This window comes from Cupressus sempervirens, chromosome 2, assembly GCF_028749045.1.
Source record: "Cupressus sempervirens isolate cs-2001-9-10 chromosome 2, ASM2874904v1, whole genome shotgun sequence".
NCBI classification, from domain to species: Eukaryota; Viridiplantae; Streptophyta; class Pinopsida; order Cupressales; family Cupressaceae; genus Cupressus; species Cupressus sempervirens.
This window is the reverse complement of record NC_143119.1, coordinates 105,023,244-105,043,469: the sequence shown is the minus strand read 5'-3', so window position 1 is coordinate 105,043,469 and position 20,226 is coordinate 105,023,244. Positions and strand designations below refer to the sequence as shown.

General features: G+C 34.6%; 1 protein-coding gene across 4 annotated transcripts in view; it reads right to left on the bottom strand.

Moving 5' to 3' along the window:
* The window catches only part of LOC149571260 (uncharacterized), a 30,251-nt gene extending 17,335 nt beyond the window's left edge, over positions 1 to 12,916 (bottom strand). The window contains exons 1-3 of one of the 4 annotated variants that reach the window (XR_016359790.1): positions 12,611 to 12,912; positions 10,561 to 10,866; positions 7,129 to 7,569 (exon numbers count right to left, since the gene is read on the bottom strand). Coding sequence is in view for 3 of the 4 variants with exons in the window: in XM_089812817.1 (XP_089668943.1) it covers positions 7,448 to 7,560; positions 12,611 to 12,815 (318 nt within the window). In the remaining variant the exon portion in view is untranslated. Of the gene's footprint in view, positions 1 to 3,408; positions 6,995 to 7,128; positions 7,570 to 10,560; positions 10,867 to 12,610 lie in introns of those variants that run through there. The other 3 variants (XM_089812818.1, XM_089812817.1, XM_089812819.1) reach the window with 3 other exon arrangements.
* Between the last annotated feature and the right edge of the window lie 7,310 nt (positions 12,917 to 20,226).

Here is a 20,226-nt window from a genome sequence, read left to right as displayed (position 1 = left end):
GAGGTTGCTAACCCTTAGACCAAGATTTATTTTCAGAACTCTGGTATCAAGTATTGTGTTGCTTGGTAGTTTTGAAACACCAATAGGTTGTTGAAGTCAAATTGCAAAAGTGAAAAATCCAATGGTGAAGGTAAACAAGCAAGCCAATCGAATGACATCAGCAAAATCTATGATTAAATTTGACAACCATATGGCTATTACAAGAAAATATCCTTCGGCCCTTGTTTGATGACTAAATAATGTCAAATTTAACAATGTACATGAATTTGAGGGAAAAACGAGCTAGTTGACTATGTTGATGACTAGATCTCCTAGATGACGTGGTAATCTAACAATGTGGCAACTGACATTTGGATGCAAAACTGGATCTAATTGCGCAATGACCTGCTTTTGGCTAAGAAAAGGCCACGAGCTCCATTGCAATGGTTGTGTATTTGGTGGGTGTTGAGAGCGTGGGCCCCACCCTTCAATATTGATACCACCATAGATCTGGGCAAGTTGTTGAGGATCTACAAGGCTGTGAATGAGGTGATTTGGAATGTGTTGTAGATTATGGAAGGCTTGTCAATGTCACCAAATGAGTGTCGCTTGGGTGGATCTCTATATGTAGATGCAACCAAATTTTAGCAAAGCTCTACGATTGCACGAGCTATTCCAACCTACAAGTTATAGGGTTGTAGGTCGGATTTCGTGTTAAGTTGTGACTACCACTAGTGGAGATGGGCTAGATAGAAGAAGGTATCGCATGGATTGCTAGGCGGATCAAATATGTGTTCAAAGTTAGGCCTTTGCATTCTCCTTAGGGTATTGCTAATCAGATGGCATGCTTGGTGATGAGCAGGGAGGCATGGGCAAATAGTGTGTTCTCTTCTACCTCATGGGTGGCAATCAATGTGGGGTGACTTTGACTGTTGTGTAACTCCCAACCATGAACAGGGTACCCTTGTTGCACATAGGGACTGACTAGGCTGCCAATGAGAGCTAGAGAAGCAGATATGAGATGTGTTGGCGTCTCATAGATGCGTCAAATTGTCTCTTTATGTGGATCTATAAGCTACAAATTATAGTGAATTAAATCACAGTCCATGAGATATTGTGGCGTGTTGAAACTTTGTGGAGGCTTGACAAACAAAACATGCCAAAAACAACACTGCCACAAAAAAAGTTGTCAATGATTGTGCTCACAATGATGAGGTGGAGCCGGAAATGAGCTTCGTAGCTAAGAAAATTGGCTACATTGCCCAATTTGATGCAATGTTGCATTGAGTGTAGAAGGACTACAAAGGGTTTAGTCCTCAATCTCGTTGTTTGGTACATTCCAAAACTTGGGCTACAGGTTGATCAAGCCGTGTGAGTGAAATTGGAGATGTCCATTGGGTTGTAGGTTGAGTGTCATTGCTAGAAGGAGTGGAAGGGTCGTTGCTTGTTGCGTTAGATCAAGGACCTAGTCTCACATTCAATGTGTACCAGGCTATATAGCCCTTTTTATATGTAGATGCTCACTTTAAACATAAAACAACTGTCATTGGTTGTGAAATGTAAATAAGAAAGAAAGTCAACCAAGGACAGAATTCCTCTAATCTCAAAAATTCCACCAACATTGACTTTATTGTTCTTGGCTTCAAAACCCAAACTCACTCAAAATGTTTTCTTCTCCAACACTTAGTCTAATTAGCCTCCCTTGACTCTACTCTTTTGCCTCAAATTTAGAGTTCATCAAGAAAAAGGAATTCTAAGGTTGGTAGAGATTCCTCTGACATGAATTTCCATGGCAAATCCTCTAATTAGAGGAATTCCAACAAGGATCCCTGGCACTCACAACCCAAACACTCAAGTCACTCAACCTGGACTTTTAGCTCAATCTCCCTAACATAACCAAATTGTTGCTAAGGTCACAAGACTTGACAAAAGTTGTTATCTAGGGCCCTAAACACCAATAAAACCTAAAGCTAAAATGAAAAGAGGGGTCCCCATTTGCAATGGGGCAATGGAGTGGAAATTTCACACAACAATCCCATAAATACTACAAATTAGAAATACAGCAATTTGATATTGGTCTGTTAAAATAGAATGCCACAATAGATATCCATTTTTCAATCTTAAAATTATATAATTAATAATCTACGATATACAGGTCTTCATCAAGATTAACATCATAAGCATCAACATTAAAGAAGAATCACAAGAATCCCCATCACCGCCAGCAACAATATGTGAAAATGACTGCAGAATTAAAGGAAATTTGTGACGCTGCAAATACTTATTGTGATGTTGCTTACTTGCAAAATAATACGCAGTAATTTTTTATTTTCCTCTCGCTACTCATCTTATAAAATGCAAGTGAAAATGACTGTCAATTCAAGGTTTAAGGTGCAAATTTGATGATGAAACTTCAAACAATTGCAATTGAAATTTTCACCACGGGAATCACCAAAATATAGCTGGAATTATCTAGTACGCTAATGAATCTTTCCAAATGAACCCATGTGCAAAAAAAATACATGTCATGGATCAATCGCAAATCAACCCCAATTCTGATACAAAAAATAGTTGTACCTGAGTACACCCACGCTATTGACCAACTTGGTAACATAGATATGCGGTCTATCATTACAAGAAGCCCTTCCAAAATAGTAAATATGTTTCTTGGAACCCTAGTTGAAGACTTTTATGGATGCTTACCATAGAAGAGATCTTGTATAGATCAAACCAAGTGTGATAGTCAGCACTCAGTCCATAAAATTTGGTTTTTGGCAATGAAAAAGTGTTTTTAACTTTTTTTTGGCCAAAAGCCAGTTTCTAGCTTAGTATTATGATTTTTCCTACATTTGCAGTGATTTTTCCTGATGTGTTCCCTAAGTCTAAACGTAAACCTAACCCTAACCCTAACACAATTTTGCTCAACTAAAAACATCTATTTTGGTTTGCCAATTTATTATTGTTGGCAAGTAAATTGGTGCATTGCCAATTACCAGTAGTTAAAGGGATAACAATCACTTTAATTACTGTGAAGACTCCCTTTATTGAATACCAAAAACCTAAGTTAATGATTCACAATAATTGCAGAGTCGTAACAAACTTTGTATTGGCATGAGATAGGGTTTACAACTTTAAAAAGTGAAATTTTTGTTTTTAAATACTTGGGAATGTGCATTAAACTGTATAGCTACAAATAGAGTTAATTTAGTTGCATATGAAATGAAAACTGATTAATATCAAATTTATGAATGACAAATCAAGAGAAAATAATTTAGACGCAAAGTTCAACAAATAATTCTCATTAATCTTTCCAAAAATAAGAGCTCACAGTTTCTTATTTTCTTTTCTAAACAACATTCTGCAAAATGGACACAATAACTGAAAAGCTAGGGCTCAAAATTTAATATATTTAAATGATAGCAACTTAAATTAGTATAATAAAAGATTTTATTCAAAAGGTAGCTTAAATGTTAATACTAGAATATTTTAGTCCATGCTGAAATTGGCACCCAATTAACCTTTGGTGCATTCTTTTGAAGAAGGCTGATTTGACTTATCTTCAATTCCAATCGATTCTCTTTCGGTGCCTTGGACTTGATGATACTTCCTAAATTTGACCATCGCCTCCTTGAAATATTCTTGATCTGGCTCATCAGAGTATATGTCAGATAGAATGAACAATCTAACTATGAACTACCATTGAAGACATTCTGCAGTATCTTACCAACTCTTTCCTGGAACTGCTGAACAAGTTCTGCAATTTGACAAACTCAATATTGGGAAAGACATCAACACCTAATGTGTTTGATGATTCAACTTCAATTAGCTTAGTCAATTGTTCCTTAAAATTACCAGCCAAATTCATTATGCTCCAAAAAGTATAATGACGATCTTTTTGATAAATTCTTCAAGGTCTGTCACTGTATCAAAAGCTCGGCTATTAAATTATTTATTTGGCCTCTCCCCTTGCAGCGAGTGGCTCCATTCTCCATTTGGCAACTTTGTGTCATTCAACCTAGGAACCTGACACATTTTTTTAAACACCAGATAAGACCACAATTGAAAAATCAATCTTCATCATGAATTTGAAGTGTGGAATATTCCATTCCAAAGACATCCATTCATCTTCAAGTTTAGCATTCAATTAGCTGATACAGTCAATTTCAGTTTGAATCCTCTGGTGCCGATTTATTGCCTCGTCAATCAAATCCAGTCGGTGTTAGCAAATTCTGTGTCCATGTCTTCATTGCTTTCACAATTATGACAATTTGCTTGCAGCATGTATAGAGTCTTTACTAGCAGTTGAGATGGTTGGAGGAACTGGCAACGATAAAGATTGAACCAGCCTCACCAAGTGTTGTACATATGCAATCCATTGGTCAATCTTCTCGATGAGTTATGCATTAATCTCTCATCTTTGTCCATTCTATTGAAGATAGAAATCATGACTATCTTCATATTTCCCTTATCTCCCTTTCCTGTAGATTTCCCCACACCTACCTTAGCGATTTGGTAGTCCTTAACTCCATAACTATTTCTGCATATCCGTTTCCTTCAGCATCTATGGGCATAGAGATCATGTTCATTATCTTGGGTTGCTGCACCAAGGTAAGGAAAGATTCCATGACTTGGGAGTTCTGTGATATTGGTTACCCACATTCTTTTCTTCATAGTTTCAATCAACCAAATAGGTGCAAATACAAATGAATCCACCTACTTAACAGCTCAATTTGGAGTTTCTGCCTGTGCTTGAGCGGAGAAAAGAACATTTACTGTTGGTAGTGAACTAAATGGATAACAAAGAACAAAACAGGTGAACGTAAATCCCTAGGCGATGAAGTGGGCCTTGGAGGGTAGGGGGGATTTACAGAAGGAGAGGAGTGACAGGAGATGCCCAAGAGACAAAGGTGTAGGCATAAGAGAATGTGTAGGTGACCTAATAGAATGGAAGAAGAGAAGGCGATAGAGCCACAATTGGTGAAACAATGGTCTGGTTAGTTTTTCTTTGTTTCTTGAGGACTGAAAAGACTGAATATCACCACCATTGTTCTGAGAAACAACTTATAAAGGGGCAACTTCCAGTGCAGGACATAGGATGCAGAAGTACTCATTCTTTCAGATGTACCTTTAGAAGATCCTTATGATAGCATTGCCTTCTTTGGAGATTTTCCTTTGGTGTCTTTGCAATCCTTGATCCTCCTTTTGAGCCACAAAAAACTATTATAGTGACCACTCTAGTGCCTTCTCCTAGGGAAGTAAACTCAGGTATTGACCAATCTATCTTTGAAATAAGCTGTAAAATGATTTGTTCATCGTTGTATTGTTGGTCAACTAGGTCAGCAATATCATTTGTTACCTCTTTAGGAACTTTATTCAAGCCAAAAGAGTGAATCTGCATGTAAGTTATCCTCCAGCATTTTTTTTTTTTTTTTTAACCATGCACATAGTATGTTCATCATTTCCCCATAGTTGGGACATATCTGTATACACTCCCCAAAGTTCTCTTCCTGGACACCCTAAGATCAAAGCCAAGCCTCCTCTCCAAAGAATGTATGGTTATTTGTGTTATTTCTACATCCACATAGATTGCATGGGCCAAGGATGAGCTAGTAAACTCAATAACAGAAATGACTTCTAACTTGTGGTTGCTTGAGAGATTTTTTTGCACTTCAGCCAAATACTTGCAAAGTTTGAAAAATAATTATTTGTCACTAACATACTTTGGAAATTTGTAAGAAGCCCCCATGAAATTGCATTCTTGAATATAGGTGAATGTTGGAAACTGGATAAACAATACTCCATGTGTCACTGATGCAGTAGCTTCCCCTCAAAGGTACTTATTGAGATCACTTTCTAGCACCCTAATGGTGTGGAAAAGGAAGGCATCATTGACTTGCCTTTATACTGTGTCACACTTCTACTAGGTGGGGCCCATAAATTGGTTCTCTCCAAATAAAGAAAGATTACTATTCTGTCAGGGATAAAGACAAGGTAAGAGGTCATGAGGAGCCATGTGATTTGTCTCACTTTTAGTAGATAGTTGTGGGGGCATTGCTGATTAGTGTTACCAAATCATTATTTTGATTCCTCTCAATAACAATGACAATAAACCAATTTATCCATGGGTGGGTCCTCCAATATCCTTTTCAACAAGGTCATCATGTCACCAACGTCCTCCTAAAAACCAATTCTCACAAGTGTCTCCAATATTCTATTCAGAACAGTCCTTGGCGTCTCGAGCTAGTGTTTGTGACGAACTCTCGCGTATTTGTCTGGATCATGTTTACAATATTGTTGTACAGGCTCCACCATCAAATCTGTATATAACCCATGCTCAAGAATATCTATCATGTCCTCAGTATACTATAGCATTAATAGCAACACTTTCTCATTTGAAGAACTCAATATTTGCCTCCTCTTAGGCCCAAAGAGTTAGGCACAAGCAATCACCAGTTCAGGGCACTGGACAAAAGAGGGAAAGCAACAACTTGTATAATTACGTATGCAAGAATGCATCAAGCCAATGGGGTTTGGTCATCTTTATCAGCCTTGCTAGAAAGTACGTCATGTCAATGTGCCCTCAATCCATTTCTCCAATTTATCAATTTTAGAAAGGTTAACCCCATTAAATTCTTACTGCATTTCTCTATCTTCTGGGCCATATGAATACACTTAATGGGATATAGGAGCCCTAATCAAGTTTGCAGACCAAATGCAAAGTAAAGAAACTTTTTGAGATACTCAATCAATGATAAATCTTATTGCAGAGTTTGGGAGTGTTTGAGTAGTTCAAAGCCCAACACTCTGACACCTTGGCAAATCTTGGAGATCTCATATAGTTGTATAGGAACTACCAGGTCACAAAAGAAGTCTAAACTCATAACTGAATAGGGAAAAGCAGGCTTTCAAGTTTTTATAAGGTTGAGTAGTGGCTGCAAAACTACAAGGAGAGGCCAACTCCCCACAAAGTAAGGTTTTGTTGAACTTTCAGGGGTTCCTGGTAGGAATGTAGCAGCTGCAAAAGAGTAAGAAAACTTCACTTCCCCACAAAATTGTTAGTATTAACAAGACAGAAATAACAATTACATGCAAATATAACCAATATCAAAAAATAATAAATCGCATCGAAGAGATCACAAAACACAAAGATTTAACATGGTTCACCCAATCCCTGGGCTACTCACCAAACAGCAAGTCCAATATTCTTATTATCCAGTGATTACAATCTGCAATCCCTTACAGCTCAACATTACCGCAAGAAGCTACAATCTCATCATACATAATGAAATCTTTAACCATAAGGCATTTTGTAATAGCTTTTTGCCATTTACAAAATTAGGGCAGAAAAAGTCATCCAATAGAAAAAATAACAGCCGATGCCTTTTACAATAATAAAGTCGCTCGAGCTTTTGGGGGCGCTGCCCCCAAAAACCCCTGCTAAGGCATTGCCCTTTGACCCCAACCTGTACTACGATATGGAGTGCACTAGGACCCCGCAAGGGGCGCTGCCCCCAAATCCCCGTAGAAATAATCTAGGGAGAAACCGCATCGAATAAACTGGGGAAAGGTTAACCTCCAAGTCTGATTAGGCTCCACATCACAACAAAAATAACACAAGTCAGTTTTGTTTAACTTTCAGGGGCTTTAGGTATGTAACAGCTACAAAAGAGTAAGAAAACATCACTTCCCCAACTGTTGAAAAATAATAGCTTCGGTCAGATATATGAATGATAATAATTAATACTATGATACAATTATATGCACACATACTGATATACATACATATATATTTATATGCTTGAAATTATATCATCGTATTGATCCAATATTTGAATCTAATTCTCATTCATAGACCAGATAGAAATATCGTATAGTCAAGTTCCAAGTATAATGGCGAACTACATTGAAAATTGCAGATTATTAATTCATGTTCCAAATGTAATTCTGATTAAGACATGATTGATAGTGCAGAGATTCCAATCAGATCGAGTCCAATATCATTACCTATGCAGATCATTTCTTGTGGTATCAACATACACAATTTATAATGGCAAATTAATGTGTAAACCCTTGATACTAATCGGGCACTTGTTTGAATAATGAAATGGCACTAAGAGACATGTGAATGAATGGACATGTCTCCACTTTTTGGAGACATGTCTATTCATTAGCAAGTCCCTTCAAATTAAACTTACACACACACACGCATATCAGATCTGATTGGACCAAGAGGAACATCAAAATCAATTAGTAAAACCTCTTGGAGTATGATCAATCTATGGTAAATCCATTCTGATGTGTAAATACAATAATCAGAACTCATAAGTATTTTTTCAGTATCTATTTCATAATTGAGAAATATTTTTCTCAATCTGATTATAGCCTGTAAAAGATATACGCAGTCTAAATCCACAATAGATCTGATCACTTTAACACCAACAAAATAACGCTAGCCAAGCTTTCAAGGTTTACATATAGATTTGCCAAAACTACAAAATGACAAAAAAAACCTATTTCCCAGAAAAGCAAGGACTGAAAATCTGGGAAATGTAACCAATCAGGCATAAATCACATGGGTGCCTAGAATGTCCACATCCCAACTAAACAAATCTGCCAAACTTTTAAATCTCCTCTAGATATTGTCGAGGAATGCGAATGTAAATGGAAACCATGCCTTCCTATTATGGAGGACCTGTTATTGGCTTGACTATTTAAGTAGAGTAAATCTCCACAGCTACAATCAAGTTTAAAAATTCATCAAACAAGCAAACAATAAATCCTAGTGCACCAGCAACAAGAAATTCAAGCATGGGCACAAGAATGAATATGAATGCAGAAAAGGTTGTAAGATTCAAAAGAGAGTTTGCTGGCAAAGGAAAAGAGACAGAGGAAGGCTAGTCAGTGAGATTGGTAAAATGCTTTGGCAAAGAGATATGAAGAAACGAGTTTATAAAATGTAAAATAGGTTTTACAAGAGGATTAAAAGAATTCAAGCACTAAAAAATTAATTAAGCATTTGTTATAGTTTGATGCAGATGCAGGAGTACTTTGTAGTTTTGCAAACATATATCTACACATAAAGTCTGAATCACGGACATTAAAGTGAATTTCATAATTTTCAAGTAGTTATGTTAAAACTACAAACTTGAATGGATTCTCTGCTTCTCCAATCTAATAAACATTGGCAAATGTTTTTTTGTTTCACTGTTATGTAGCAACTACATGCTTGCATGAATACTTACAATCCCTACGAAAAAGCTTACCAAGCTTGCAAGATTTTGATTAGTTGTGCAGCAATTATCAAACTATATAAGAACTCTGGATCTCTGATAGAATAGAGCACAGCAGGGTCTTTGAGTTCACATGTGATTTTGCATAAAACTACACAACTGCATGGAAACCGGTGTTCCACAAGGATGCTTCCCACTGCCCACCCCTTGACTTCTAGATGTTTTCCTACAGGGGGTAATCCAAGGACCAATACACATCAAAACAGCCCTAGCAACCAATCAAAGTTCTAAATGAAAATAATTAAAATGTCAAATATTGCCAGTAACTGGCATGTTGTTGGCTTGATTGTATCACCATAACCTCATAATGTTGAGGCTTTTTACATTGGTCATGGTTTGACCTCCTGGTCTACTTGGTTTACTCAAAAAGGAGCTTTTTCTTTTACACAGTTCATCCTCCTTTTTTCGTGCATTTTTCTACTAAACTTAGAAAAGTAATTGATTTTTTTTTTAATCCAAAGTAAACTATCAGCCAATCCACAACTGCTACATTAATGAAATAACAGTAATGGAGAAAGGCATCCTCTAAATAAAATTGGTTCCTTAAATAATGATGTATATATATATATATATATATATATATATATATATATATATATATATATATATATATATACAGAGTAGCCGGAAACAGCTGTCCCTCCTTGGGAATGCGTATCCCCGTATCCAATTCGGAAACGTATCCAAGACTGCCTAGATACATGTCAAATATTGTACCCATGTCTGCCTTAAAAAACTTGATTTCCCAACCATGACAAATATGGGATTTGATTTTTTTAAAGATTTGACATTAACCTTCCCAAATTTAATTTAATAAAAACTTTATTAAAGCAATTTTTTAAAAAATCGTTTAAACAAAACCTGCACCAAATGAGAAAGACAAATAAAATGTTTTTCTATTTCAGCAACCCATTTTTCGGGTCATCTTCTAATGCACTTTACTATGTTTACATATCGTAAGTGTTAAATTGACTTATAAATATTTTTGTGTCAATGGTGCTATTGAAGTAATGAAAATATCCTATAATTACTTTAAAACTATGTTAAATATATGTGTGTGTGTTCTTTATTAATGTTGTGTCCAGCGGTATACATATTGGTGGTCTTAAAAAATGGCCGTATCCATAACCAATACTGTATCTTTATTTATATCTGTATCTGTATCTATGCAACTTTTATATATATATATATAGAGAGAGAGAGAGAGAGAGAGAGAGATACCATCCCTTGAATTTTGGAAAAAATTTGTCTATCTCCCTATTCCCAACATACATTCATTTTAGCAATTTACCTTGAGAATTGGAGAAAAATCAACGCGTCAACTTGTGGAAGGTACTGAACCTATCACTACTAAAATCTCTGCACAAAGACCATAAGTCAAATTCAACTCCACAGGGGACTCCATTGACAGAAACCCCAATACTTAACAATTCTTCATACAGCAGGGTCATTAACTTCTGGTTACTTCCTTACAAAACAAGTGCTATCCTATGGGTAAATTTGCTATTGAACTTACATAATCAAAGTTCCATTCATTGTGCTTCATGAACTCTTCTCTCAACACCATTTGCTCTGTTAGGACAATAACTATATGAGCCTACAAGAAGATGATTGCAAAAAATCTGAGATCAGTCCATACCTCACAGGGACCGATATGTTTTCATGCATATATAGAACATCAGATGGTCCAAAAATACGTCATAAAAAGCCTAAATAGAGATTTTCAATAAAACGGTGAGAGGGCATTCTTTCATCGGAACAGACCAAGGTCTTCAGTTTCAAGTTTTGAAGCTTTTCTAGCCGAGGCTTAACCTGTATCATCTTTTTGCCTTTTCTATGGATTTGTGCTTTTGTTATTTAAGTTGTAATCAGACAGTATAGTTTCTCCTTTAAGTTGGTAATATTGCAAAATTAGAAGGCATTGCTTCTCGTAAGGCCTTACTCAGGTATGTTGAAATTTCAACCCCTTTGACATTTCAACATATCTGAGTAAGGCCTTACGAGAAGCAATGCCTTCTAATTTTGCAATATTACCAACTTAAAGGAGAAACTATACTGTCTGATTACAACTTAAATAACAAAAGCACAAATCCATAGAAAAGGCAAAAAGATGATACAGGTTAAGCCTCGGCTAGAAAAGCTTCAAAACTTGAAACTGAAGACCTTGGTCTGTTCCACATTTACAAAAAAAATTACATAAATCTCCCACAATCCACATGATGCAGTGCATATGTACAAAACTAAAGATTAAAGACCCTGTTTGATCCTGCTGTGTTGATTTACATTTACAAGAAAAATAACACAAATACCCAGAAGCCACATGATGCAGAATATACAAATCCATCATTACAGCCGAAATCAAGCTGTACTGCACTGGACCAAAAATTGCCTTCATAGCCGAAGCAAGAAATAGGCCAGTGCAATGTCCATAGAACATGCAAACATAATTCCTCTAAATAAACAGAGGCATGTTATTTATATGCCACACCTCGATAATCTCGCAGAAAATAGAAAAATCTTTCAAATGAACGTCCAGTATCATCAGCAAAAGCATTTATAAGTACATAACTGACATCTAATTTTCTTCCCCATTCATCCAGAGTTGCTTAAGCATTGTTTCGCTCATTCGACCTTCTCGGTGAAAGGCCATTTATTTCTTCTATATATACTCCTCACTTCTTTCTCTTGCTCTCGGGGGTCGAGCTTCCATGACTGTAAAAGCCCTCTTCTACTCACATGGCTAAAAATTCGAATTGAGGGGCTATTTAAAAGAATATGATAACCACGGGGTAAACTTTCATCCTCTGCAAGAAGAAGAGACTGATACCCTTTTGGAAGAGAAGTATCATGGCTTAAAGGAATAGGTTCATACTCTAAGTGATCAACCTCTGGACTTTCTTTGATACCAAAGTTCTGCAAAAAGTCGGAAATTACAACCATGGTTGGGATATCCTTATAAAGCAGAAAATCCCTTCTATATTCTGGGTCAGCAATATTTTTCAAAAGGGTGGGAATCTGGTCCTGTGAAAAGCATGTCGCCCTAGTATGTTGTCCCTTTATGTGATAGAAGCTTTCAGCCCATTCCTCCGAAAATGGTTTGTAATATCTTCGCTTGGCTTGAATCATTTGCCTTTTTACTTGAATGAGGCTCTCAAATTGAGAGATAAATTGGTATAGACTTTTATCTAAGGGTTTACTTGCAGGAACCGTAACGTCAGGGTTAGCTACAACTACTGGTTTGTAAACGTTATTCGGAGAGGGCGCGCTTCGAACCCCGGAAGACGATTTTGTTTTGTTGATAGAAAATTGTATCTTTTTAGGAGTTAAGCAGACAGACTTACCATGTCTGCGCCAGCTAGTTGCAGAGTGCATCCGTAGCAGAGAAATTGAAGTCTGCGATCTCCTTGTGTTGGATGACGGAAATGCTGAAGGTAATGAGGGAAAAACTGTCGCCATTGCTTGCCCGAGAATCTCAGAAGTCGGAAGAGAAACTCTGGCTTGGGCGTAAGAAATTGCGTTGAGAATTTTGTCGATGTATTGATTCATTCATGCTTTCAAGGGTCCCTTTGGCTTGTGGAATTAAGATTCTACATATCTTCCAAATATTCATTCTTTATATTTGGGATTTTAGTAGGAAGATTCATCCTTATGAGTTGGGTTTCTCAAATTACCTTGGTCCTATGGAGGGGGCTTGGGCTCTATATTTCAGAAGCTGGATGTCCTACGATAATATTTTTGAGGGGGGGCTAAAGCTTAATTTGGAATCTTTTCCTATTAACTAGGAGCCCCTACTTTTTAGTTGAGCGGGTGGAAAAAGGGGGGGTTGAAAATAGCCCCTAGATGTCCTACGATAATATTTTTGAGGGGGGGCTAAAGCTTAATTTGGAATCTTTTCCTATTAACTAGGAGCCCCTACTTTTTAGTTGAGCGGGTGGAAAAAGGGGGGGTTGAAAATAGCCCCTACTGTTTAGGGAAGAATTTTGCCACTTGGCAAGAACCTACCCTTCATTTTCCCTCCAAATTGAAATCACCCTACCAAAACTTCTAAAAACAACAATTTATATTTTTAATATTTCCTTCAATTTATGAGTTTTTTTTTTAAAACAGATTTATATGTAATGCTCATGGCACTGCTCCCCTTTAAATGTTCATAAAAAAGCTTAGTGGCACCCGCTCTATTTTTAAGCAAGCGGGTGCCCATGGGACCCCAGCCTTAGAATTAGAATTAGAACACAGAATCATGCAATGGTTTGAACACATAATTATTCAATGGTTTGAAAATAGAATAATAAATCAAATATATAACATCATTAAAATACAATGACTTAAATGCAGAATTTGATCTTTAACATCATTCACATAAAATAGTTTAAATTTAGAATCAAACAATATATCTCACATATTCACATCTTTCTCATTTTTAACTCTTTTTTCTGCATGATTCCTCTACTTCATTCCTAATAATGTGCTTTGGGCGGTTTTTAATCCCATGGGCTTAAATTTGGAATCAGAGGCATAAGTAGAATAAAAATAACAATTTTAACTAGGTGATAAAATAGAAATATATCCAATAATGGTAAAATAGAAACTCGTGTAGCATCCATTTGGGGTTTGTTGCAGGCAACAACGACAACAATCTTTACCGCCATAACACATTAGTAGATTATGAAATCACATTGAAAATAATGATTAAATTTGATAAAATTATGAAAGGATATGAGGCATTCTCCCCCGCCCTGCTACTATGAGTCTCAAAACCCTCATAATTTTTAATCAGGGTTTGATTGCAAATTGGTATCCAACCAAGATCACAAAAAATATAAAAGACCTGTGATTTGATAAAATAGACTAGAAAAAACTTATTAAATTTTAAAAAACATTGTCAATCGAAGTCAACACTCTCATGAAGTTTGGAGTTGTAAGTGAACTCCAAAAAATGGCTCTTTCTAAAAAATTTATACTCCTTAAAAAGTGTAGTGAGGTTTAGATTTTCAATTCCTAGTTGCTAGTGGGAAGCCTACTAACTTGGTTTTGAGGCAAAATAAGAAGTCTGGTATTCTAATTCCATTTTGCCAATTTTGAAACAAACACAATTTTTTTCAAATCTAGATTATGAAAAAGCCAACTCCTGTCATCTTCCACAAACCAAATGGACCATTAAAGATAAAGAACAACCATATACGAGTGTGGACAACAACAAGAGGATTTAATGGAAAATGAGAATGTTCATGAAGGATTTTATATCATTTATAACAGACTTTAAGTTGTGTGGTGTGGGAGAATAAATGCAATTCTTTCAGTGATCTAAATAAATTAGGGTATCATCTTGTCAAATGTATTTAGCTCATATTTTTTGATGTTAAGGTCTTATATTCATCAAATCATTATTTATGGGCATATGTAAAATCAACCAACTTCACTAGCAGATGATGGTCTAAGATGAATGGTATATTAATACAAATCTCTTTCAATATGATCTAAAGATTAAGGGGTATTCATCTTGTTAAAATTTAGTTAAGCTTATTCTAATGTTAAGATCTTGCATTCATCAATTGATGAGTGTAACACAAATCACATGTAAAGATAAGTCTTAATAAAAATGTGATAGTTGTGAATCAATATGCATCCACTTGTATAGATCTAAAAATGATTGAAACAAAATGCCTTCATTAGGAATATAATCAAATGTTCCATTACAAACTTTTAAAAAAGTAAATATGAAAAATTTATTATTTGATAAAATATTTATTATAACTAAATTTTATATTTTTTATATATTTAAAAGATAGTTTTGATATATATATATATATATATATATATATATATATATATATATATATATATATATATATATATATATATATATATATATATATATATATATATATATATATATATATATATATATATATATATATAATTTGATGTAAGCTTTAGACACACAAGCACAAAAATTAGTTTTAAAATACAAAAGTGAACCAAAATACCATACAAAAATCTCTTGAGGTTGTCATTTGGCATGTCTCATTTGTGGGAATAGTGATGAATCATTTTGGCAACATCTATTAGTAAACTCACTATTGGATCCAGAGCTATGTATCACTAGTTATTTAATTTCATTTGAAAAAAATAGTTTAGTAACATTACCGGTCTCAACTACTTATCCTAGTTTGATTCTTTACTCATGGTTATATAATTAATTTACCTAAGGAATGTGTGTATAAACAATTATATTCTATACAAGGGGAAAAAATGCATACCTTATATTTTTACCATCTTATTTTATATGTAATATAGTTTTATCATAAATATAATGTCCCAATGTTTAGTTTGTCTTATTATGTGCATCGATTGATATAATCTTGAAGTTTCTCATTCATCACCTCATCTTAGTCGTTGATGGTTCAAATCAACCAACATTATTGTCATTCTAAACTTTTTGAATTTGATCACAAGTATAGATTCTTCAATAGAAACATACTCACAACTTTATCATCTTAATCCACATATTTTTCTTGCCATCATGAACTAATCTTTCCAGATAATCTAAGTACTACCCATCAACTTGTACACATAATATATTGAATTTGGTGTGTTCTAGATTTTATTTTATTTCTAGGCTCAAACATGTGAATTATTGGAACATTAAATATTGTTGAACGTTAAGACACTAATGAAAAGGTGTATGATTTTCATAGATATTGTTTCTTTTGGGTTCAATTGTGTAATAGGTTTTCACCATCAACATTTCAAAACACACTACATGATCTTGCATGTCATGTGACTATTTTTGAGTGGCATGGGAAAGGAAATTTCACCATGCCCAAGAGGGATAGTGCAATTGCCTCATTCTTTTCCTCATATAATAATGGGGCATCACACTTTTACATTTGTCAACGGGATGCACATTTTAATCACAACCCACTCTTTGTTGTGCCAGAATCTCCACCAAGTGCTTATCTTATTATGTGCATCAATTGACACAATATTGACGTTTATCATCCATCACCTTATTTTAGCCCTTGATGGTTCAAATCAATCCACATTCTTTTCATTATAATTTTTTTGAATTAGATCATGAGCATAGATTCTTCATAAAACCATACTCATGACTTTATCATCTTAATCCACATATTTTTTCTTACCATTATGACTAATCTTTTTAGATAGTCTAAGTGCTACCCATCAACTTGTACACATAATATATTGAATTTAGTGTGCTCTAGATTTTATTTTATTTCTAGGCTCAAACATGTGAATTACTACAACATTAAATATTTTTGAATGTTAAGACACCAGTGAAAAGGTGTAGGAAAATCATATATATTATTTCTTTTGGGTTCAATTGTGTAACATTTTTTTACTATCAACATTTAGAAACACATTACATGATCTTGCATGTCATGTGAATATTTTTCAGTCGCATGGAAAAGGAAACTTTACCATGCACAAGAGGGATAATGCAATCTTTTTTTCCCTAAACAATAATGAGGCATCATGCTTCACCATTTGTCAGCACAGTGTGCATTTTAATCACTTTGTTGCACTAGAATCTAAACCACATGCCATGTGTCTCTCAACCGCCAAGACTTATTTTTCTAATGAAGAGCTCCTATTTTATTTCAAGAGGACAAGTAGCTTCCTCGAAGGAAATTTGAGAAGTCATGAATTTGTTTGGAAAATACTCCTAGAATGAGTGCCTCTCATCCTCCATCCATCCTATTGAATCCTTTTCCTAGCAAGCCTGATGCTTTCTCAGGAACACAGCATGTGATAGTCTCACAAACTTTTCAAGGAACTTCACCTTGGTTAGATATAGCTCTCATAATCATTGCATTATGTGTTTTGCCTATTGTAGCCATATTTTGTTATGCTTCCAACCCCACACTATCATCAAACCTCAAGTGTGGTCACTATTCTCAACAAAAATATTGTCATGATTTCTTTGGAATGTTTGTCAATGCAATTATGGAAACCTAATCTTTCTTCTGAAAAGGGAGGTTGGTTGTTAGAATTTATAGTTAGTAAAGTGACCTATCTAAAATGCATGGAGGGAAACACAAGGTAATCTCTCTGATCTATTTTTAGGGTCACCAAGTTGCACCTCGTTTATACATATGTTGAGCATTGTAATGTAAAAAGGAGATCATTTTAGAGGGACTTTCTTTCTTATTAAAAAGGTTATTAAGCAAGCTTTAAAATTGCAATGAACATTAAGAGTCAATAAAAAGTATCTATTACAAGCTATCATTGTCATTACACCTAAAGATCAACCTATCAATGCCTAATACAACCACTAGACTTATAGAACACATGCGACATTTAAGCCATGCCATTAGTATAGCTAAATGAATGACTACTGAGGGGGTGGGGTGGGGGGGGTGAATCACTAATCACCAACCCAATCAATCTTACAGTCCCAATAAATTTTACCAAATTGATTTACCGATTAAAAATTCTTTAACCGATTACAACATTATCGATAAAGCATACTTTAAACCAATCATTCAACACACAAAATATTTACACAATTATAAAACTATATATATTTCATGGAAATCTGATTAGGGTGAAAATCATAGTATGAGAACAAAGCGCACAAATATTTGTACTCTTCTGGAATATGCCTATATAAGAGCATGTGTGGTTAAGGATTACAAAGCACTCTTAAATGCTACTTGGTTAAGATATTTCTATAGAGACCTATTAAATTCTTATACCCTATTAGGAGTAATCATGTTAGAGAATTTTAAACACTCAATTGAGAATGTCGCCTAGTTAGAGGATTTATGATAGACCTGTTAGGGCCACCTAGTTAAGGGATTTTACTATCACAATAGTTAGAGAGTAATAACTAAAAAATTATTTGTAGTTCACACTATCACTACTAAATTAGATCCAATAAAGTTCCTCAATACATCAACATACCATATATGATTCTTTCTTCTAATCCTTACTTGATTATGTATCTTCCTTTATGATCACAACTTTGTTCCTTCATTCCTTTGCAACAACACTTAGCCACAATGTCAAATATTTAGCTACGACGCCAATCATCTTCTTTGTCTCCTCCTTAAGTACAAAACTCTTTGATCACAAATCCTAAACTTAATACAATGATCCAAATTAACTTAACAAATCTTGACCATGTCATCCTTCTAATTTATCTTTCCACAAGTCATTTATCCTTATAGAAACTTCTTAATGAATCTATCCTCAAACATATAACATTGATCCTTGTGTCATTACCTCTTTCCTTAAATCATGCATTATCCATCTAACTATCTAATTGAATTCAAATTTTTCCATAATAATTTAAATTTTAAAATCATGCCTTGAATCTTCATCAATTGTTATTCATTCACTGATAAGTATTTTCCCTATTCACCTATTTACCTCTCATTTGCTTTAATAAGCTCTTTCTCTTTTGTATGAATATTCCACTTATCCTTTGTTCCAATATGTTTAGTATTCATGCTCTCTTTCCATTTTATCGATAAGGCATTGGTTTACCTATAGTATTTTAGTCTACCAATAAGACTAAGGTCTACTGATAAGATTCTTCTTTTACCTATTTATCTATTAAGTTTACCTATTGAATTTTTTCCATTTGTATCACTTAAATAGCTTTTACCTATACTCACTATAGAGTGTTGTCTTCCCCATGCCTTCTCAACATATTCGTGAAACATATCCAAAAATTAAATCAACTAATTTGTGTTCCTATATTGATAAACAATCAAATCATTCAATCGTCCATCATCGTTTGTCTTAACTATTATCTGGTTTGATTCTCATCTTCATATCTTACTCAAATATTTACATCCATAGGTTCTATCATAGATTTAGCACCTATATTCATCACTTAACATCTATGTATGATAACAACACTTAAAGAATTTTTTAACTCACTATTTCTTCTGATGATCATGTGGTAACAAGTCAAAACAACATGCCAGATAGTTTGACATCAATGAAAATTGTATAACTGATTATCATGTTCTATTATGTTCCAATCTCTATTGTATCATTATTATCAACATTATCATCATCGTTACCTTATGAATCAAAATCATTACTTAATCAACTAATTAGTTATGCCAACAATCTCCCCCTTTGGCATTGATGGAAAACACTTTTCCTATTTGATACTATAGATAAAAGTGGGAACATTTTCCTATACATGTTTCCTAACCATCATCTGCATGTAAATTCATTTCCATCCATTGATTAAGCCAATACTCCCCCTTAGAGTATACATCATTGTCTAAACTATTCTGCTTCTTCCCCTTTGATATATATTTAGTTATGCAATAATTGGAAAATCAAATATACCTTACACTAAATTTGGCATGATACTATAGATAAAAGTGGGAACATTTTCCTGTACGTGTTTCCTAAGCATCATCTGCATGTAAATTCATTTCCATCCACTGATTAAGCCAATACTCCCCTTAGAGTATACATCATTGTCTAAACTATTTTGCTTCTTCCCCTTTGATATATATTTAGTTGTGTAATAATTGGAAAATCAAATATACCTTACACTAAATTTGGCATATGCTAGACAAGTTTGATTTGTAGATGCTATAACATGTATATAGAGAAGGGAATTCTTGGGTGATTGAAGAATACATTTGAGAATGTGGCTTAGGTCTTTAATCAATCTACTACCATATCTCAATTCCTTCATGGCATGGTTGATCACAATTCTAGGGGTGATGTTGCTCCGAATTTACATGTTAATGATGGTCTTGTGCAAGTGAGTGATTTGAATGATGCAAACATTTTAATGGAGGATTAGTGTATTTGACTAATTTTGTCATTGGCCCCTATTTTGAAAGTTGACATATAATTTTGGATGGTCCTTTGTTTGATGACATATGAGACTGCAGATGATATGGGTTTGTGGGTGCTGCATTTTTTTTCTTCATGTGGGATTATATCTATTATATTT